Source organism: Anomaloglossus baeobatrachus, chromosome 5 (genome assembly GCF_048569485.1).
Source record: "Anomaloglossus baeobatrachus isolate aAnoBae1 chromosome 5, aAnoBae1.hap1, whole genome shotgun sequence".
Classification (NCBI taxonomy): Eukaryota; Metazoa; Chordata; class Amphibia; order Anura; family Aromobatidae; genus Anomaloglossus; species Anomaloglossus baeobatrachus.
In genome coordinates, this window is record NC_134357.1 from 484,152,589 (window position 1) to 484,175,477 (window position 22,889).

The following is a 22,889-nucleotide window of genomic DNA, read 5'->3' on the forward strand; positions in this document are numbered from 1 at the left end:
AGCCCATAGGCGTGCTATAGCGTTCCCTTTCCCGCCCCTTACCTCCGATTGGTGGTCGCTGTTGAATTCTGATTGGGCAGCTTTCACTGAAAAGAAGGCAACTTTAGCGCTTCCGTCCTTTGTTTCAAAGCTACCTTGTTCCTGAGCGTGCTGGTTTGCGGATCATTAGAGAGTTCTCCAGTCTGCAATACTATAAAGCCTAGATGGTAAGCATCATTTGATTGAAGCTGTATTGATTCTGTATAGATAAACCAGTGTGGAGTCGCCGCACAGAGAACTTTACAAAGATCCGCTAAGCAACAGGAGCTGAGGAACAAAGGATATACAATCACTACTATTGCCAATCTTTCCAAGCTCGGGGTCGCTAATAAGAACGCACTAGCGATCACCAATCAGAGCTGATGGGGGAGTGTAAAAAGGACACCTAGGTGCGTCAAACACCATGCCCTTAACATAGGTGTGAGTCGTCAAATAGCTGCTGTGTAACACGTCCCCAACGACCAGCGAGGTCGTTCTGCAGGTCCGTATCGCTGCTGCGTCGTTGGCCAGATCTGCCTGTTTGACAGCTCACCAGCGACTGTTTAGAAACTTTCCAGCGATCCCGGCCAGGTCAGGATCGCTGGTGGGATCGCTAGAAAGTCTCAGTGTGTAAAGGGGCCTTAAGAGAAAACTGAAAATTATAAATAGAGCCCACAGGGGATAAAACTGGGGATAAATACAGGATAGAAGTTATATAATAGCTAGAAATAGTGTTATTCCACATGTATACACACAATGGCTTATTCTAAATGTCATTTGAATTGACAAGTATTTTTTAGGTCTTCAATTTCCCATGATACAAATTTTATACATTCTCATCCAGATATTGGCTTCAGTGAAGACCATTCTGATGCTCAGGTGATGGCCCCTTAACTAATTACCAGACACAGCTCCATACTGGTAAACTGGCGCCAACCATTAGAGTTCTGGTGAACGAGAGCAGACAGTGTGTGATACTGCACTGCCGTTAGAAGAAACAATCAATGCGGTAATGGACATTCTGGTTTATTCAGTCTACGCGTTTCGAAATCTCCGACTTCTTAATCAGGACAATAGCCACATCGCATAGCAATCAACCTAAACCCTTTCTCCCAGATAAGACCCACTGCGCCGATTCTTTTCAGCTCTCAACCCTATAGGGTACTTTACACGCTGCGACATCGGTATCGATATCGCTAGCAAGTGTACCCGCCCCCGTCGGTTGTGCGTCACGGGCAAATCGCTGCCCGTGGCGCACAACATCGCTTACACTCGTCACACGGACTTACCTTCCCTGCGACGTTGCTCTGGCCGGCAAACTGCCTCCTTTCTAAGGGGGCGGTTCGTGTGGCGTCACAGCGACGTCACACGGCAGCCATCCAATAGAAGCGGAGGGGCGGAGATGAGCGGGCGGAAGATCCCGCCCACCTCCTTCCTTCTTTTCCGGTCGATGCAGGTAAGGAGATGTTCGTCGTTCCTGCAGTGTCACACACCGCTATGTGTGCTGCCTCAGGAACGACGAACAACATCGTACCTGCAGCAGCAACGATATTATGAAAAGGAGCGATGTGTCAACGAGCAACGATTTTTCACGTTTTTGCGATCGTTGATCGTTGCTCCTTGGTGTCACACGCTGCAATGTCGGTAACGGCGCCGGATGTGCGTCACTAACGACGTGACCCCAACAATATATCGTTAGCGATGTCGCAGCATGTAAAGCACCCTCTACAGCTCATCACAGATTTGTTAAAGGGACTGTCACCAGGTTTTTGCCAGTTAATGTGAGATCAGCATGATGAAGGAAAAGAGATCCTGATTCCAGCGATGTGTCACTTACTGGGCTGCTTAATATAACTTTTATAAAATCCCTGTTTAATTAGCAGTAGATTACCATTAGAGGACTACTTAGTGCGCTGCCAAGTAGTCCACCAGATGCATGAGCTCGTTATAACCCTGCTCTATATTGAAATAACTGCTAGATCTGCAGCAGATAAAACATTGATTTTATCAAAATGACAGCCAACAACTCAGTAAGTGATATATCGCTGGAATCAGGGTCTCTGTCTCTACGTTATGCTGCTTTCAGATGGGGAGCAAAAACCTGGTGACAGATTCCCTTCAAATGAATGGAGCTAAAGTGTAATACCAGGCACAGCCTCTATTAATTAAAAAAAAAAACAGATACCCTTTTAATGAAAATCTCTGGTTTAAAAAAGAACCGGCTGACATGGTAATGAAGACATCAGACGACAGCTTCCTTGACTGCTCTTCTCTAAGGAGATTGGCGTGGTCTGAGTACTTTCTTGCATTCAGCAGACCCCTGGCCAAGATGGCAAAATAACATTGGGGCTAAACGGGAGCGTTAATAGGGGCTGATAAGGGTACATGCACACAATGTCTTTTAAACTCGAGCTAACCAGAAGACTTTTTAGGTGGAACCAGTTTTAGGAAAGAACAGTGTTTTTATAACGTTAAAAAAGATGCTCGCGTCTTCCATCTGTCTTATTGAGCCCCCCACACACTTCTTTATTCCGTTCCGTTGCAACCACTTTGGGTCTTTTGAAACCTGAAGCAGCTAAAAGACAATCAAAAGACTCTTCATTTTGAGCGATTTTCTGGAATGTTTCAAAGTGGTCCCCCCTTAAAAAACATCCTGCGCACATACCCTAATAGATACTATGAAGCTGTCCGTTTGGCTCTGCAAACCCACGGCTGGACCAGGACTTGCAGTTATATTACAGGCAATTAAATCTGCTTGGGGTGGGGGGTATATTTGTGTAGGAATTCGTGTGGTTACAATTGTATCTGATTTAATCAAGGAAAAGCGAAGATAAATCACCATAAGTAAAAGATGGCTGCCATGATAAAATCATCACTTACCTTGTATATGTCTATACCCGGGGTCTCTGTCCTTTCTTCTTTTATGAACCACATTCAGCCCTGAGAGATGGTCATGGGCCCTTTGTGCCCCCTAATATCCTGATTGCCCCCAATAAAGTAATGATTGTTCAAGTGCCCACTCAAAAAGTAATAACGTCCCATTCAAAGTAATAAGGGGTCACTTGGATGATTATTTTAGAAAGTTAAGGGGTCCCTTGGATCATTATTTTAGAAGGAGGCACCAGGGCCTTTATTACATTATAAGGGGGGCACTGATGGGAAAAAAATACTACTTTATAAAATGTCACCAAGTAACATTTTCCCCTTCAGTACCCCCTTATAATGCAGTAAAGTGACCCTTAATAATATAATAATGCAAGTGACTCCCCCCTAACAATTAATACCTTAGTACCCCCAAATATAAATCAAGCCCCCTTAGTGGACCCAAAAAGTAATAATGCCTCCAGTGTGGCCTCAGAGTACCCCCTAACAATAATAGCCCAGGAAAAAAAAGCTACATTTATATATTTGCCGGTCCCCATTGAGCCCAACAGCCAAGTCGTCTTCTTATATTAGCAATAGTGATGAGCACTGTCCAAGACAATGACATCTTATGGTGCCCCGGTGTCCAGGTATGCCGCAGCCGTAAAATGACCACAGACAAACTACAAACCACAGACTGGCGGACCAGGGAGCCCATGATTTATTGGCCCTCAGGTGACTAGTAAGCCTCACAACTGTAGACTATACCATCTGCTCTATACATTCTTGTGATCCACCATTCAAAGGAGGAATAATAACTTATAGTGACATAGGTTGAAAAAAGACCTGGGTCCATCTAGTTTAACCTTCCTCCACTAATAATACATTTTGTCATTAAATAATTTATAACCAACAATGTTGTGTGTAGTAAGGAAATCATCCAGCCCTTTTTTAAAAGATGTTATAGTGTCAGCCATTACTACCTCTTGTGGTAGGGCATTCCACAGTCTGACTGCTCTAACTGTAAAGAGCTCTTTCCTATTTAGCTGCCGGAATCGCTTTTCTTCCACTCGCAGTGAGTGCCCCCTGGTCCCTGGTATGGTCTTTGGCAGGAATAAGTCACGTGCCAGTTCTTTATATTGACCACACATGTATTTGTGCCGCCCCCACGCCTGTAGCAGCCGGCTGCTTAGATCCGGACCCGCTGTGTGGCTCGAGGGATCCTCCAGACCCGGGGGTCACGCGGACACGCCAAATGAAAAGGGGGACGTAGTTGTACAGGCTTGGCCGTATTCAGTTCGTGACGCCACCCACGGTGTGTGGTGAAGTGGGACACCACAGATTCTGTTGCGGGACACCCGGGGAAGATGTAGTGGCAGCTGGATGTTAACCCCTCTGTGGGTAGGGATGGTTGCCCCGGGACCCAGTGTCTCTGTGCAGGGTATGGCGATTGCGTGCCCGGACGTACCATGGGGTGTTTGGTTACTCACAATTAAATGAATCACACGAGTCTTTTGGTAAACCAAGGTGCTGGTGGCTGGCTGTCGCGGCCGGTTGTACTCTGTTCCCCCACCCGGGCTGGTGGTCGCCGTCTTTTCCTCTGCACTAGTTCTGTTGTTTGTTTAGACTTCCCGGTATGGAACACGGGAGTCTTCTCCCGGTTTTCTGTGTGCCTGAGGAGCCGTGCCCGCTGACACTGACCCGTGGGATCTATGGGCCCTCGCGGTTGCCCTATTTCTCTCTGTGGGTGGTTGTCTACTTTTGGAATTTTGGTTGGGACAGGACCTAAAATCCTGCCCTCAATCGGTTGATTACCTAGGCCGTTGGTTACGGTCCTGGCTTCAGGGTCCGAGTACTCCCTCTGTGCACGGTTTCCGGATCGGATCTCTGGTGTCGGTACCGGCGGGCTCCAACCCTGTCCCAGTCTACCTCGGATCTGCCGTCTTCTCGTCACCTGCCGATGGGGACCACCATCTGCCACCTAGCCAAGGTACCAGGGCTCCAGCCCTGGCACCTTCAACTTGAGCTTCTCCTCCGCTGGAGCTACAGCTAGCCCCAGCCTCACTCCTCTCAACTCAAACTCCAATCTCCAACTCGAACTGTTTGTTTTCCCGCCCCGGGCTGTCTAGACCCCTAAGTGGGCGTTCCTTAACCGCCTGGTCCCGCCCACTGGTGTGCCTGTCTTGCCCTCGGGGAGGGGGGGGGGTGACTAGGGTTTCAGGTCGGCTGTATGTAACCCTGTGAGGGAAGGTGTTATGCGGGGGCCTAATGTGTGACTACCTGGTTTTCCCAGGGCGTCACATATTTATACATATAAATGACATCTCCTCTGAGACGTCTTTTTTCTAAGCTAAACAAGTCTATCCTTTCAACCTGTCATCATATGGGAGGCCTTCCATTCCTTGTAGTAGTCTAGTTACCCGCCTTTGAACTGACTAACTTCTGCATGTCCTTTTTAAAATGTGGAGCCCAAAACTGGATCCCATATTCTAGATGTGGCCTTACAAGTAATTTATAGAGGGGTAATAATACGTTGAAATCACTGGATCTTTCTTTTTATACACCCTAAAATCTTGTTTGCTTTAGCAGCTGCTGCCTGACATTGAGTGCTGCTGCTCAGCTTACTTGTAACCAGAATCCCCAAGTCCTTCTCCTGTTCTGTAGTCCTGAGTTTACTTCCATTTCATGTATACGCAGTTATAGGATTACTCCGTCCTAGGTGCATTACTCTACATTTGTCCACATTAAATCTAATTTGTCAAGTATCTGCCCATTCTGACATCTTATCCAGATCGTTTTGTAATATTGTACTATCAAGGTCAGTTTTTAATATCCTAGATAGTTTGGTGTCATCAGCAAAGACTGAGGGGCACTTTGCACACGACATCGCAGCTGCGATGTCGGTGGGCTCAAATCGAAAGTGACGCACATCCGGCGTCGCAGTCGATATTGTGGTGTGTAAATCCTTTTTGATACGATTAAGGAGCGCAAAAACGTCCAAATCGTATCATCGGTGTAGCGTCAGTCATTTCCATAATTTCGGAAGGACCGATGTTACGATGTTGTTCCTCGGTCCTGCGGCAGCACACATCGCTGTGTGTGAAGCCGCCGGAGCGAGGAACATCACCTTACCTGCGTCCTGCGGCTCACGCCGGCCATGTGGAAGGACGGAGGTGGGCGGGATGTTTACGTCATGCTCAGTTCCGCCCCTCCGCTTCTATTGGCTGCCTGCCGTGTGACGTCGCTATGACGCTGCACGAGCCGCCCCCTTAATAAGGAGGCGGTTCGCCAGCCAGAGCGACGTCGCAGGACAGGTAAGTGCATGTGAAGCTGCCGTAGCGATAATGTTCGCTACGGCAGCTATCACTATGATATCGCAGCTGCAACGGGGGCGGGGACTATCGCGCTCGGCATTGCAAGCATCAGCTTGCGATGTCGTAGTGTGTAAAGTGCCCCTGACACTTTACTATCAATCCCATCCACAAGGTCATTATGTAAATCTTAAAACGATCGCTTATTGGCAGTACCTGTCCTGTGCCGCTGACAATCATGCTGTACATGAGCAATCAATTAATAGTTGTTCATTGACAAACAATGCCAAGGATTGCTCCAAGAAAAAGGAGCGGGCACAGATCGAATACCTCTAATTGCCATCAATTTGGGGGCAGAATATCTGCCCAAGTCAAAAGACCTTTATGATGTGTGGTATATTGTCTACGTATGTGCATCTATAGCTCTCTAGCTGGGGTGACACTACAACTCCCAGCATTTCCTGACCACTGTTATTGCAGTATTCGGTGATGTGTGCAGCGTATAGAATAAAGACAATGAAGGCGTCAAACTCTGCAGCTTTTATTTGGTCCCTTACATCACTGGTGTCAGTATCATACTCCAGGCACCCCTGTGAAGTAGAGATGAAGCATTCGAGGATAAGTCATCCAGTTCTTGTACGGTAGACTCTTGTTCACACGACGCAAATAAATATGAGCCTGAATATGTGATCGTGGAGAAGAGAAATGGTTTCCTTCCACTTCCAAGACTGAACTAGAGGATATCATGGAGGAATGTGCAACCCCGGCTCCTTTATGGCCCACCAATAGACCTCCTTGTCGGTCTTCGGGTCCCATGTTGGAGTTCTAGTCTGTTGTCAGTACGGTCCTCATCTAATAATAGTCTGGAAGTTGCAGCCATGTTGGAGACATGAGTTCTTTCTGGTCGCTCGATCTGCTTACCTATGATGTACCTATACTTCTCCGCTGGCGTGGATTAGGACATATGGGTAGAGTGCACATTTGGTAGTACATGTCTCCTATTATGGCTGTGCCTGGGACCATCCCATGTACAACAGCTCGGTCCGGTTGACTGGATGGGCCAAATGTTCTTACACAATTCATCACCAATTATAAAGCATCAAGCAACCCCCAACTAATAATATATTACACCCAGGACATTTGGTCAATCATCGCACCCCAACTTTCATTTCTGCAGAAATCAACTCTGATCTGCGATCGCTCCTCCAATCATCACCGTTCATTTATAAAAAAAAACTACAATTGTTCAAAAAGTGGAAACACGAGGGACACGGCGCCCAGCACCTCCTCTTGTCGTGTCATTAACTCAGACCCACGTCCAAGGACATCATCACTACGAAGCCCAGAATACAGGTCCATGAGGCCAGCTTCCCATTACCCCTGCAATGGAGAGAGAGGCATCGGTTAGTGAGTGTGGCAGCCGGTGTGGCACTGGTCACACCATGTACAACCTCAGTATCACACCATGGATATGCTGACGACAACTGCATGTAAACTGTATGGGGACCAAGCATTGAATCTTTTGCTGTGGCTCCTTAAAGGGATAGTGTCCTCAGAAAATGACCTTATGTTTAAATTTGGTTTTAAGGTCTAAAACACAGGGTCTTCCTTCTATCCATGTATATATATATATATATATATATATATATATATATATATATATATATATATATATATAATAGATAAAGATAACCTAGGGTGCAACCACAATAGCTGATGTCACAGCTCACCTACTCCTCCTCTTGTACAATGATTGATACCACCTCTATAGACAGTAGATAACACATGATCCACAATTCACAATAGGTGATGTCACAGCTCACCTCCTCCTCCTGCATACTGATTGATAACACGTCTATACACAGGATCTACCACTCACAATAGGCGATGTCACAGCTCACCTATCCTCCTGTACAATCAACGATAACACTTCTATAGACAGTAGATAACACAAAATCCACAACAATAAGTGATTTCACAGCTCACCTCTTCCTCCTGTGCAATGACAGATAGCACTTTATATACAGAAAATAACATAGGATTCACCATTCACAAGAGGTGATGTCACAGCTCACCTCTTACTCCTGTATAAAAATTTATAACCTCTCTATACACAGGATCCACCATTCACAATAGATGTCACAGCTCACCTCATCCCCCTCCTGTAAATTGCTTGATAAAACTTCTATATACTGAAGATAACACAGCATCCACCATTCATAATAGGAGATGTCACAGCTCACCTATTCCTCCACTTGTACAATGACTGATAACACTTCTATATACTGAAGATAACACAGCATCCACCATTCATAATAGGTGATGTCACAGCTCACCTATTCCTCCACTTGTACAATGACTGATAACACTTCTATATACTGAAGATAACACAGCATCCACCATTCATAATAGGAGATGTCACAGCTCACCTATTCCTCCACTTGTACAATGACTGATAACACTTCTATATACTGAAGATAACACAGCATCCACCATTCATAATAGGAGATGTCACAGCTCACCTATTCCTCCACTTGTACAATGACTGATAACACTTCTATATACTGAAGATAACACAGCATCCACCATTCATAATAGGTGATGTCACAGCTCACCTATTCCTCCACTTGTACAATGATTGATAACACCTATATACACAGTAGATAACACAGGATCCACCACTCACAAGAAGTGATGTCACAGCTCACCTGCTCTTCCTGTATGATTGATAACACCTCTATACACAGTAGATAACACAAGATCCATCGTTCAGGATAAGTGATGTCACAGTTCACCTCCTCCTGTACAATGACAGATTACACTTCTATATACAGTAAATAACACAGGATGCACCACAATAGATGATGTCACAGCTCACCTCCTCCTCCTGTATAATGACTGATGATAACACCTCTATATACAGCAGATAACACAAGATCCACCATTCAAAATAGGTGATGTCACAGCTCTCCTCCTCTACCTCCTGTACAATGACTGATAACACCCATAAACATGGCAGATAACACAGGATCCACCATTATCTTCTATGCAAATACATAAGGTCTGAGTAAGGCCCAGTCACACTAAACAACTTACCAGCGATCCCAACAACGATACAACCTGATAGGGATCGCTGGTAAGTTGCTAGGAGGTCGCTGGTGAGATGTCACACTAAAGGTGGCTTTACACACTGCAACATCGCAAACGACATCGCTGTAACGTCACCGGTTTTGTGACGTAATAGCGACCTCCCCAGCGACATTGCAGTGTGTGAAACACATCAGCGACCTGGCCCCCGCTGTGAGGTTGTGATCGCTACAAATCGTTCAGGACCAGTCTTAGGTCCTTTGTTTCCCGCTGTGCAGCATGCATCGCTAGAAAGTTTCAGTGTGTAAAGGGGACTTTACAGCGACTTCCCTTTCAAAAAGATGCTTTACAACGTCCCCAACAACCAGCTAGGTCGTTCTGAAGATCCGTATCGCTGTTGCGTCGTTGGCCAGGTTTGCCTGTTTGACAGCTCACCAGAGACTTTGTAGCGATCCCGGCCAGGTTGGGATCGCTGGTGGGATCGCTAGAAAGTTTCAGTGTGTAAACCCAGCTTAAGCGACGCTCCAGCGATCCCACCAGCAACCTGACCTGGCAGGGATCGCTGGAGCGTGGCTACACGGGTTGCTGGTGAGCTGTCACACAGGCAGATCTCACCAGCAACCCGTGACCAGCCCCCAGCGCCGCGTGGAAGCATGCTGCGCTTGGTAACTAAGGTAAATATCGGGTAACCAACCCGATATTTACCTTGGTTACAAGCGCACACCGCTTAGCGCTGGCTCCCTGCACACCTAGCCACAGTACACATCGGGTTAATTACTCGATGTGTACTCTGCTACTGTGTGCAGGCAGCAGGGAGCCGGCTTCTGCGGACGCTGGTAACCACAGTAAACATCGGGTAACCAAGAAGCCCTTACCTTGGTTACCCGATATTTACCTTCGTTACCAGCGTCCGCCGCTCTCAGCTGTCAGTGCCGGATCCCTGCACTCCTAGCCACAGTACACATGGGGTTAATTACCCGATGTTTACTCCAGCTACGTGTGCAGGGAGCAGGGAGCCGGCACTGACAGCTCAGAGCGGCGGACGCTGGTAACGAAGGTAAACATCGGGTAACCAAGGTAAGGGCTTCTTGGTTACCCGATGTTTACCGTGGTTACCAGCGTCTGCAGAAGCCGGCTCCTGCTGCCTGCACATTCAGTTGTTGCTCTGTCGCTGTCACACACAGCGATCTGTGCTTCACAGCGGGAGAGCAACAACTAAAAAATGGTCCAGGACATTCAGCAACAACCAGCGACCTCACAGCAGGGACCAGGTTGTTGCTGGATGTCACACACAGCGACATCACTAGCAACGTCACAAAAGTTGTTCCTTAGCAGCGATGTTGCTAGCGATGTTGCTTAGTGTGACGTGGCCTTAAACGTGGCTTTACACACTGCAACATCGCAAACGACATCGCTGTAACGTCACCGGTTTTGTGACGTAATAGCGACCTCCCCAGCGACATTGCAGTGTGTGAAACACATCAGCGACCTGGCCCCTGCTGTGAAGTTGCTGATCACTACACATCTCTCAGGACCATTCTTTGGTCCTTTGTTTCCCGCTGTGCAGCGTGATCGCTAGAAAGTCTCAGTGTGTAAAGGGGACTTTACAGCGACTTCGTTAGCGACTTCCCTTTCAAAAAGCTGCTTTACAACGTCCCCAATGACTAGCTAGGTCGTTCTTCAGGTCCGGATCGCTGTTGCGTCGTTGGCCAGGTTTGCCTGTTTGACAGCTCACCAGCGACTCACCAGAGACTTTGTAGCGATCCCGGCCAGGTTGGGATTGCTGTTGGGATCGCTGGTGGGATCGCTAGAAAGTCTCAGTGTGTAAAGGGGCGTTTAGTCTATTGCTACTAATGTCCGTGTGTTCACCAAGAAGCAGGGCTCTTAAATTCGGCCTAGTGAAAATTTCCAATATTTTTTTTTGCTTTTAATATAGATATGAAATGAAAAATAACCTGAAAAAAAGGTAAAAATATTACATTTCACATAAAAACTTGATTTAAACATAGGTCATTTTGTGAGGACTGGTAATGGTTGCTTGTTGTGAACAGAAGTAGATGTTGTAAAGAAGAAGGATCTTATTTGTGGGGAGACTTTATAAGACTGACCCTACTTATATTACCCCAGAAAGTGTCCAGCGGCTTCCTATATACTTACCCAGTTTGTGCTTCTGGAATAATGTCATCCATTACCACGTACACCATGGCACCTGCAGCGAAGGCCAACGCGTAGGGCAACAGTGGCTCTGCCAGGGATATGGCCACAGCTCCCAATACGCCAGCAATGGGTTCAACCATGCCACTCAGCTGCCCGTACCTGTTAACGAGAGGACACAATCACTGAGACCTATACCTGCGATACTACCATGGTTTACACTGTGATGCCAATGATGACGACCCGGGAGCAAGCTTTATAATAATGCATCCATGCAACGTAATATACTGGAGAGGAGTTACTAAGCCTGTCATTTATACAGCCTGAGGCCTAAAACACACTTCCGCATAAAAAACGTACGTGTCTCACGTTCCGTTTTTCGGGTCCGTGTTCCGTTTTTTATGGGCTTTTCTCTGGTACGTATGACATCCGTGTGATGGCGCATGCTAGCCATGTGTGCGTGTGGAATGGCTGTGTATGCGTACGTGTAATGTCCGTGTGAAATGTTCCGTGTGTGATGCACAATGTCGTTGATACATGTCGGCTGACAGCAGACAGAGTTGCACGATGAGAATGAACTCGGGTGAAGTTCACCCGACTTCATTGTCATACCGCGGCTCTGTCTGGGTGTTGCGTACTGATTAGCGGTCACCCGTGAAGGACTCACCAGTGACCGCTAATCCCCTGAGTGACTGAAGTGAGCAGCGCGATTTGCGCTGCCGTCACTCAGGTTACCCGCGGCCAGCTGTATTCTCCCCCCGTGACCGCAACTCACCTGTGACTTCATCGCTGTCACTTGGGCGACTTGCTGTCACAGTTGGAGGCTCCAGCGGTGGCCGCGAGTAACCTGAGTGACGTTATCGCTGATCGCGCTACTCACCTCAGTTGCTGTGTGGAGCTGACAGGAGCGGCGGGGTTCTTCTGCAGCTCCTGCCACCTTCATGTAGCAGAGCTGGAAGCGACGCGGAACCTCTGTGGATTACGCCGGACATGGATGGGTTTTTGGGGCTTAATAAAGTGGTGAAAGAGGGTATTTTTTAGTGTTTTTTATTACAAATAAAGGATTTTTCGTTGTGTGTGTTTATTAACTTTAAATTACAGGTTAATGGTGGGTGTCTCATAGACGCCTGTAATGATTAATCTAGGACTTAATAGCAGCTATGGGTTGCTGCCATTAACTCCTTATTACCCCGATTGCCAACGCACCAGGGCAAATCGGGAAGAGCCGGGTAGAGTTCCAGAACTGTCGCATCTATTGTATGCGGCAATTCTGGGCGGCTGCTGGCTGATATTTTTAGGCTGCGGGGCTCCCCATAATGTGGAGCTCCCCATCCTGAGAATACCAGGCTTCAGCCGTATGGCTTTACCCTGGCTGGTATCAAAATTGGGGGGAACCGCACGTCGTTTTTTTTTTAATTAATTATTTTACTGCACAGTATAGACCCGCCCACCGGCGGCTGTGATTGGTTGCAGTGAGACAGCTGTCACTCAGTGTGTGGGCGTGTCTAACTGCAACCAATCATAAGCGCCTGTGGGCAGGGGAAGCAGGGAATAGTAGATTGATTAATGAGCGGCCGGCATTTTCAAATTAATTGAAGCCGCGTATCTTTGGAACAGCTGTTCTTCGCCGCGCTGATGATTGGGGATCGGTGAGTATGCGACAGGGGAAGATACAGAGCGAGCGCCAAAGGGATGATGACTGAGAACAGCAGAAAAAAGGTAAGTAGACTGACATTTAACAAAAAAAAACAAAAAACCCGACATCGTTCATTTAAAAACGCACACGGACGGTACGTGCTGAACACGGACATGCTACGTGTGCCGTCCGTGCAGGCACGGACCCATTGACTTTAGCGGGTCCGTGCCTGCGTGCTGACCGCCAAAAACGGACATGTCGGCCGTGTGGGAAAACGCACACACGTACTAACCACACGGACACACTTTCCGTGTGATTTTACGTGTGTGTGCCATCTACCATAGGGCAACATTGGTCAACGTGTCTCCGTGTCTCCGGTATGTGCAAAAACGTACCAAACACGTACCGGAGGCACGGATGTGCGTTGCAGGCCTGAAGATGTGTCTTGGTCACAGTGACTGATGTGGGATGAAGTATGCTGCATCTTCAGACACGGTCTTTACTCCATTTCTTGGTTGTCTTACTTTGTGCCACTTTTTTGTGTATTTTATTCCACTTTTTTTACCCTTTTGTGCCTATTTGACAAAGGCAATGTCCTAAACCCTAACATAAGGAAAGGTTATAATGACAAATTTGGGGATTTTTTTGACCCCCAGACTAGAGGGAGAAGATGAGACTAATAAATGGGAACCCACCTCGCATGCACATCCCATAGTAGAGTTTAGCTATTCTCAGAAACACTCCAGCTTTATTTACCCTCCTCTCACGGTCTCCATGCTAAAACTACAAATATACCCTTGTACACAGGTATTGAAGCAGAGTGTTCCAAACATCTTGGAGAACTGACCCCAGATCTTCTATGTATGAGACTTGTGCGAATTCTGTCTCCTCCCAGACAGACTGGATGAAGATGAGACCAGAGCTCTGTGGAAGCCGGATCATCACCTGCAAGACTCTTTGTTCTTCTTTAGGATGAAGATAGTTCTTAATGACATTGGCAGTAAGTTTGGGGTCATTGTTCGGCTGCAGAATAAATTTGGAGACCGACGCCAACCCGCAGGTATGACATGATGGATAATTATCTGCCTGTATTTCTCAGCATTGAGGACACCATTAATTTTGACCAAATTCACAACTACATTTGCTAAAATGCAGCCGCAATATTACAGAACCCTCCACCATGTTTCACTGTGTTCCTGCGCCTCATTATCGTTTTGCTCTCCAGACCTTCAGTGACAAAATACCTTCTGCTACATCCAAGTATTTCACATTTTGACTCATCAGCCCATAGCACCTGCTGCCCTTTGTCTACACCCCAGTTCCTTTGTTTTTGTGCACTGTTGAGTCTCTTGGCTTTGTTTCCATGTGGAAAGTCTGGTTTATGGCCACAATGGTTCCATGAAGATCCCTGCTGAACAGTAGATGGTATAACTTGGTCCTATTGGTTACTGCCAGTTCTGAGCTGATGGCGCTTTCAGACATCTTCCGATTTCAGGAAGTGTGCATGATGTGACTTTCATTTGATGCAGTAAGTTTTCTGAGTTCTCAATGTTGCCCATTTCTTGGTGTTCTAAACATTTACTTGGCATGCAGTACTATCAGGGAGGTGTCTGATTGGCTCCAAATTTAATCTGCAGCAGAACAATGACACCAAACATACAGCTAACGTCAGTACGAATTGCCTTCAGTGTAGAGATGCATGTCACATGGTATTTTGCACAAACTTAGCAGGCAGTCATGGCGACATCGGGCTCTGTTCCGAATGCAGGTTCTGACACTCCGCCGATGGTTTCTCTGGTTTCTGGGGATCAACACAGGAAGACTTGATTGTCGACCTGCTGTGTGCAGATTCATAGGCGGGATAGCAAGAGTTAATCTCTGCTGGTCTGTTTGCTCTTTTGATCACATGTTGTGGGGATACCTACTCATGCGCTCCCTTCTTATGCTGGTTGAACCCTTCCATCCATGCCAGCTACAGCTAGAGTTTATCTTTGTTGGTCTGTGAGGTGATAGTTGTGCTTATTGCTTGGTGCGGTTGTAGAGTTTACCTCTGTTGTTTTGTAGCTTCCTTCCTGCTCTTATTTTCCTCCTGAGTCTCTTATTGCCTTATTGTCTTCTTAATCTTTGTGTGTGCATGCGGTGTGACACAGTTTTTGTTTTGCCTTGTCTGTCATTATCTGTGGGTTTCATAACACTCCTGTCCCTTCCCTCCCTGGGGGGGGGAGGAGGGGAAATTAGAGCAAGACTGGTCAGAAGCAAGTCCAGGAAGGAGACTCAGGCATCTCCACCATTAGGAGTATCCCTGAAATTAGGCTTAGCATAGGGCCCCCTAGCTTGAGGGACGACTTAGGAGCCCTGGTTCTCCACTATCCCATAGTCATGGTGACCTGAAAGTGATGATCTAGCTCCCACAGAGCCCTAATCTCTTATCATCCAGTCTGTCAGGGATAACATAAAGAGAGAAGGATTTGCACAAGCCTCATACACAGAAGATATATGGTTAGTTCTCCAAGATGTTTAGAACAATCATTGATTTCCTTCAAAAACTGTGTGTAAGTCTACTTGGAGGAAGTGATGATGTTTTGAAGGTAAAGTTCTTCACACCAACTATTGATCTTATTACATTTCTGTTTTGTTCATTCATTTTGCCAATATTCATTATGGACTAATATTGGAACAATTACCATTTTGCTAGGACAATCCTGTTCACCGAACCGCAAAAAAGAAGGAAATTAATGCATTGGCATTTTTGCCACTCTTTACATGTCCTGATTTGTCGTTTGATTGTGGATTGTGATGGATCTGATGAAGCAAAAATATAGGGAACGGAGTGAACTTACCAAAACGCTTTCCATGTAGACACTCCTGCCCCTCGTAGTGGAAGGCTGACTGCAAGACCTTCTGGGAAATTCTGTATCCCTATTCCCACAGCTAAATTCCTATAAATAAAATAATAATATTAATAATCTCATACATTATATCACATCTCGTTATTTGCATTGGAGAATGATATACATGTTCTTTTAGTGATGATCCCTGCAGACAATGCTTCTCCTCAGGGTGACCCCGGTGCGGAGGACGTGCTGGCTGACATCACCTCCTCTCGTACTCTCTCCTTCGCACGTCTTAAGGTGAGTTTCGCTGTATCAGGTAGGCCAGACCTACATTTTGGCATGCGGTGCACGGAGACACCTCCCATTACCTGGAGACTGTAACGTCTGCCTCTCCTGACACCTGGGATGTGACGTATGAGATGTAATGCACCGGATTCCTTCTAATCTACTAATAAATACCTATCAATACAGATGTTGCAGCAAAGGCACAGCACGAAGTCGTCCTATTCTTGGGGTCTTGCCACAGCAAAAATAATTGGTTACAAACAATATAAATAAATAAAAAAATGTACAGATGAGGCCATTTTTCCGGCTCAGTCACATCGCAACGGCACTCACCGGAGCCTAGAAGGGTCAACCAGAGTGCAATGGAATTAACCTCAGGGAACCGCACTTCCACAATGGCCTCCACCCATCAAAGGGGTTAATTATATAGTCCTGTTACCCAAAGTGCAGCTGATTACAGCTCCGAGTCACAGAGCTCTCGCTGCTGGCTCCGTGCACAATGAGCCTGTTCTTCCAGGCAGGATCCAGACCACGGAGGAATCTATCCCTCCTTTTCTCTCACATCTGAAATAACACGCGGGTTCCGCACCGCCATCTCTCTCTGAAAGGCCGGCCCGGCTCCCATCACCTGAACTAACACAACATGCACTGAGTCTCACCCTGCTGCTCCCTGTGCCACCTCCTGCCACAGGAAGCCTGAGGTTGGATACGCGGGGCAAATGGTTACTATAACATCTGGGTTTCCTGGCGTACAGGACCGTATTGTTAGTGGATCGTGTGCGAGCGCGGATCAGAGAGGAGGCTCAGGATACGAATATATCCAACTCTACAGAGAGGAAGGAGAGCAGGTGTAGAGAGCGTGAGGAGGTCACAATGGGGCAAGGAGGCACGTGAAATAAGACGTCTACTAAATAATCAACGTTCACTCGTCAGAAATAAGAAGCTGCACTGCCGCTCCTTGTTCTTCACGCCCATAATCCAAGAGTAATGTCTGATTCCTTATATTTAATCACTCACATGCATGTCACCTCTATATCACCAGAATACAGCGTTTTCTTACCTTTCCTTCTTGATGAAATATAGTATATGTGAACACGACGTATTTTTCAGGCGGATTGCTCCTTTAACTCATCTGAAAAAGCTCTAAAAAGACACTGAGAAAACTTAACATCTGTACAGCAATGTCAAAACAACATTGCTGTGCACATGTCCAATCTCTTGTCACTTCTTTTAAGGCTGGTGCCACACGAGGCACTAGTGCGATGCTCGCATGAGACTCGGCTCGCGCTGGCAGCACAGCAGGAGCCGAGTGTCATACGAGTGTGCCTGCATCTGAGGTCCGATCATGTGAGCAGACCTCAGCTGTGGGGGGCGGGCACAGAGGAGGGGAGGGAGGGATTTCTCTCCCTCTCTCCTCCGTAGTCGGCTATTGCCATTCTCGCACTGCACTGGCAGTACACCAGTGTACCGCGAGTACAGTGCGATTTTTCTCTCGCCCCATTCACTTGAATGGGTGCGAGAGAAAGAGACTCAGCTTACAATCGCAGCATGTTGCGATTGTTTTCTCGGTCTGATTAAGGCCTAAGCCACACGGCGAGAAAATCGGTGCGAGTGGAGTGCGATAAAACATCGCATTCCCCTCGGACCAATTCTAGCCTGTGTGACAGCACACATGAGCGATTATTTTCTCAGCCCTAATCGGACCGAGAAAACAATCGCAGCATGCTGCGATTGTAATCCGAGACTCTTTCTCTCGCACCCATTCAAATGAATGGGGCGAGAGAAAAATCGCACTGCACTCGCGGTACACCGGTGTACTGCCAGTGCAATGCGAGAATGTCTATAGCCGGCTACACAGGCGAGAGGGAGAGAAATCCCTCCCTCCCCTCCTGAGTGCCGGCCCGCCCCCCGCAGCTGAGGTCTGCTCGCACGAACGGACCTCAGTTGCAAGGACACAAGCATGAGACTCGGCTCTGCTGTACTGCCAGCACGAGCCGAGTGTCATGCAAGGGGATCGCAGTAGTCCCCGTGTGGCCCCAGCCTAAGGCTGAGAAAATAATCGCTCATGTGTGCTGACACACAGGCTAGACTTGGTCCGAGGGGAATGCGATGTTTTATCGCACTTCACTCGCACCGATTTTCTCGCCGTGTGGCTTAGGCTAGTTTCACACTTGCATTGGACGGGATCCATTGCTATCCGCAGCCTTGAGGAATTACGGTAACCGTTACAGGAAACCGTTATATTCCTCATAGACTTCTATTAGCTACGGATAGCAACGGATGGTCTTGAATTGCATCCGCCCCGCAGCGCATCTGTTGTTTTGACGCTGACCGTCAGTGAGCATCGGGCGGATGGAACGCTGCATGTAACGTTTTTTTGAGCAGCGGAAACCTTTATTTTTCACTGCGCATGCGCTTTTTTTTTTTTTAATTTTTTTTTTTTTATCACAAACTTTATTTTATTTCTCGGTGGCCGAACGTTCAGCTGAGCGCTCGGCCGCCGGCATGTCAGGGCACTCAGCTGAGCGCTCGGCCGCCGGCATGTCAGGGCGCCCAGCTGAGCGCTCGGCCGCCGGCATGTCAGGGCGCTCAGTTAATCCGCCAGCATGTCAGGGCGCTCAGCTGATCCGCCGGCATGTCAGGGCACTCAGCTGATCCGCCGGCATGTCAGGGCACTCAGCTGATCCGCCGGCATGTCAGGGCACTCAGCTGAGCGCTCGGCCGCCGGCATGTGAGAGCGCTCGTCCGCCGGCTATTAAGAGCGATCAGCTGATCGTTCACAATAGTCGGCTGCCGGTAAACTGTAAGAAGAAGAAAAGAAAAAAAAAAAAAAGCTTTCCGTTATTTTGTACGATCCGTAGCATTGCGTTGTGCCACTATATGCAACGCATCCGTTGCATGCGTCACACAACGCAATGCTACGGATCCCGTCCAACGCAAGTGTGAAACTAGCCTTAGGCCTTACTGTTTCAGGCTTTGAAAGCCGCAAAGTGGCTAAAGGATGTGACCGGTCCATTCTTTTGGTGGCTTCGCCTGCGATCACTATGTTTTATATGAAATATGAAAAGATGAAAACACTCTGGCAGCAAAGCTGCCGCAAGAGACGTCAAAGGAGATGTCAGAAAAGATGCTTCAGGGAAAACACTGCCGACATTTTCCTAAACAGTCTTCTGCTTCAAAAAGGATGCAAGTAGATTGAGGTCTAATGCGGGCGTCACACGGTACGATCTATCATGCGATCGCACGAGCGATCGCACCCGCCCCCGTCGTTTGTACGTCACGGGCAATTAGTTCGGCGTCACAGCGACGTCACACAGCGGCTGGCCAATAGAAGCGGAGGGGCAGAGATGAGCGGGATGTAACATCCCGCCCACCTCCTTCCTTCCGCATAGCCAGCGGGTGCCGCGGGACGCAGGTAAGCTGTGTTCATCGTACCCAGGGTGTCACACGGAGCAATGTGTGCTGCCCCGGGTACGATCAACAACCGGCGCAAATAAGATTAAACAATTTTTTTAAAATGAGCGACGTGTACACGATACACGATTTACAACCGAGAGTCGCTCTTAGGTGTCACATGAGACGACGTCGTGAACGATGCCGGATGTGCGTCACGAAAACCGTGACCCCGACGACATATCGCACGATAGCTCGTCTCGTGTGACGCCCGCATTAGGCTGCGTGCCCACGATCAGTATTTACAGCGGTTTGGACGCAGCATACGTCAGCTGCATCCAAACCGCTGCAGTGTACAGTACAAGCATAGTGGACGGGACTCCTAGAAATCCCGTGCCCACTTTGCTTGTTTTTTCCGCAGCAAACACTGACCTGCGAAGGATCTTTCCAGACTGCAGCATATCAATTGTTTGCTGCGGAATTGCCTACATCATCCGTAGGGAGAACACAAGCAGGAGACCGCAGCGCACGGAACCCTGATCGTGGGTACTGACAGCTGTGGTCTCCTGCATTCTCCTGCGGAGGAGACGCGCGGCCCCGCAGGTCAGGACTTGCTGTGTTCTGATCGCAGCGAGTCCTGATTGTGGGCACATACCCTAAAAGACAACATGTGCATAAACATTTCTGACATGCAAAAACATGACCCCAAAAAATGAGTGACCAATATAGCCACCTTTCTTTATGATGACACTCAACAGTCTACCATCCATAGATTCTGTCACTTGCTTGATCTGTTTACGATCAACATTGCGTGCAGTAGCCACCACAGCCTCCAGACACTGTTCCCAGAGGTGTACTGTTTTCCCTCCCTGTAGATCTCACATTTTATGAGGGACCACAGGTTCTCTATGGGGTTCAGATCAGGTGAACAAGGGGGCCATGTCATTATTTTTTCATCTTTTAGACCTTTACTGGCCAGCCACGCTGTGAAGTAGTTGGATGCATGTGATGGAGCATTGTCCTGCATGACAATCATGTTTTTTTTTTTAACGATACCGACTTCTTCCTGTACCACTGCTTGAAGAAGTTGTCTTCCAGAAACCTCTGGCCCATCCATCTGGCTCATCAATAGTCACTCTCATTTCATCAGTCCATAAAACCTTTGAAAAATCAGTCTTAAGATATTTCTTGGCAAAGTCTTGACGTTTTATCTTATGTTTCTTGTTCAAAGGTGGTTGTTTTTCAGCCTTCCTTACCTTGGCCACGTCCCTGAGTATGGCACACCTTGTGCTTTTTGATAGTCCAGTAACATTGCAGCTCTGAAATATGGCCAAACGGGTGGCAAATGGGATCTTGGCAGCTTCACGCTTGATTTTCCTCAATTCATGGGCAGTTATTTTGGGTCTTTTTTGCCCAACACGCTTCTTGCGACCCTGTTGGTTATTTGCCGTGAAACGCTTGATTGTTCGGTGATCACGCTTCAAACGTTTGGCAATTTCAAGTCTGCTGAATCCCTCTGCAAGACATCTCACAATTTTGGACTTTTCGGAGCCTGTCAAATCTCTCTTCTGACCCATTTTGCCAAAGGAAAGGAAGTTGCCTTATATTTTAGCACACCTTATATAGGGTGTTGATGTCATTACACCACACCCCTCCTCATTACAGAGATGCACATCACCTGATTTACTTAATTCGTAGTTGACTCTCAAGCTTATACAGCTTGGAGCAGGACAACATGTCTAAAAATTATCATGTGATCAAAATACTAATTTGCCTAATAAGTCTGCACAGTGTATATAATAATAATAATAATAATAATAATCTTTATTTCTATAGCGCCAACATATTCCGCATCGCTTTACAATTCAGGAGGAACATATACATATCATATACATAAACATATACAAACAAGTAACAATTATAGAGGATACAATATTTAAAAGGAAAAATGGCAACCCTGCTCGTGAGAGCTTACAATCTACAATGAGATGGGGGGAGGGGCAAGGTACAAGTGTTTATTTAAAATGACAATCCAGCCAGCTCATGGGGGATAGATGATCGCTTCCTGGACCAGTTGGCCAGAGCCTTGAGACGCATTTGGGTGCCATGGAGTTTGACGTGGGGTTATGTTCTGAGAAGTTGTAGAGGGATTAGGTGAAATTAGTTTGGCTAGGGAGTGTGATAGGCCACCCTAAAAAGATGCGTTTTTAGGGAGCGTCTGAAGCTGAGTAAGTTGTGATTTGTCCTAACTTCTTGGGGTAGAGCGTTCCAGAGGTTTGGTGCAGCTCGGAAGAAGTCTTGGATTCGGGAGTGGGAGGTTCGAATTAGTGTGGATGTTAGTCGAAAGTCATTTGCAGAGCGTAGAGAACGGGTGGGATGATAGACAGAGAGGAGGGTGGAGATGTAGGAGGGTGCTGCACTGTGGAGAGCTTTGTGGGTGAGAACAAGCAGTTTGAATTGGATCCTGTGATATATGGGCAGCCAGTGCAATGACTGGCACAGAGCAGAGGCATCCGAGTAGCGGTTAGCCAGATAGGTGACCCTGGCTGCTGCATTAAGGATGGACTGTAGAGGGGAGAGTCTAGTTAGGGGGAGACCAATTAATAGAGAGTTACAGTAGTCAAGGCGAGAGTGGATCAGGGCCACGGTGAGGGTTTTTGTCGTTTCCATTGTGAGAAAGGGACGGATTCTAGCGATGTTCTTGAGGTGCAAGCGGCAGGTGCGGGCAAGAGATTGTATGTGGGAGGTGAAGGAGAGATCAGTGTCAATTATAACCCCCAGGCAGCGGGCTTGCGGCCTAGGACTTATCGTTGTGCCACACACAGAGAGGGAGATGTCAGGTTTAGGAAGGTTGGGAGATGGAGGGAAAAGCAGAAGTTCAGTTTTGGAAAGGTTAAGTTTCAGATAGAGAGCAGACATGACATTGCAAACTGCAGTCAAGCAGTCACTTGTGTTCTGTAGTACAGCGGGGGTGAGCTCAGGGGATGAGGTGTATAGCTGTGTGTCATCAGCATAAAGGTGGTACTGAAAGCCAAATCTGCTGATGGTCTGTCCAATTGGGGCAGTGTAAAGGGAGAACAGAAGAGGGCCAAGGACTGAACCTTGAGGGACCCCAACAGTGAGAGGGAGAGGAGAAGATGTGGAGCCAGCAAATGATACACTGAACGAGCGGCCAGAAAGATAGGAAGAGAACCAGGAAAGAACAGTGTCCTTTAGGCCGATAGAATGGAGCATAGAGAGAAGGAGATAGTGGTCAACAGTGTCGAAGGCTGCAGAAAGGTCAAGAAGAATAAGCAGAGAGTGGTCACC

The 22,889-nt window shown here is 47.4% G+C and overlaps 1 protein-coding gene across 1 annotated transcript in view; it reads right to left on the bottom strand.

Moving 5' to 3' along the window:
• Positions 1-6,716: 6,716 nt before the first annotated feature.
• Positions 6,717-22,889, bottom strand: part of SLC39A11 (solute carrier family 39 member 11) — a 550,060-nt gene continuing 533,887 nt past the window's right edge. Inside the window, exons 8-10 of the mRNA XM_075350678.1 lie at positions 15,909-16,007; positions 11,436-11,594; positions 6,717-7,571 (exon numbers count right to left, since the gene is read on the bottom strand). Coding sequence (XP_075206793.1) covers positions 7,493-7,571; positions 11,436-11,594; positions 15,909-16,007 — 337 coding nt within the window. The 3' untranslated portion in view covers positions 6,717-7,492. The remainder of the gene's footprint in view (positions 7,572-11,435; positions 11,595-15,908; positions 16,008-22,889) is intronic.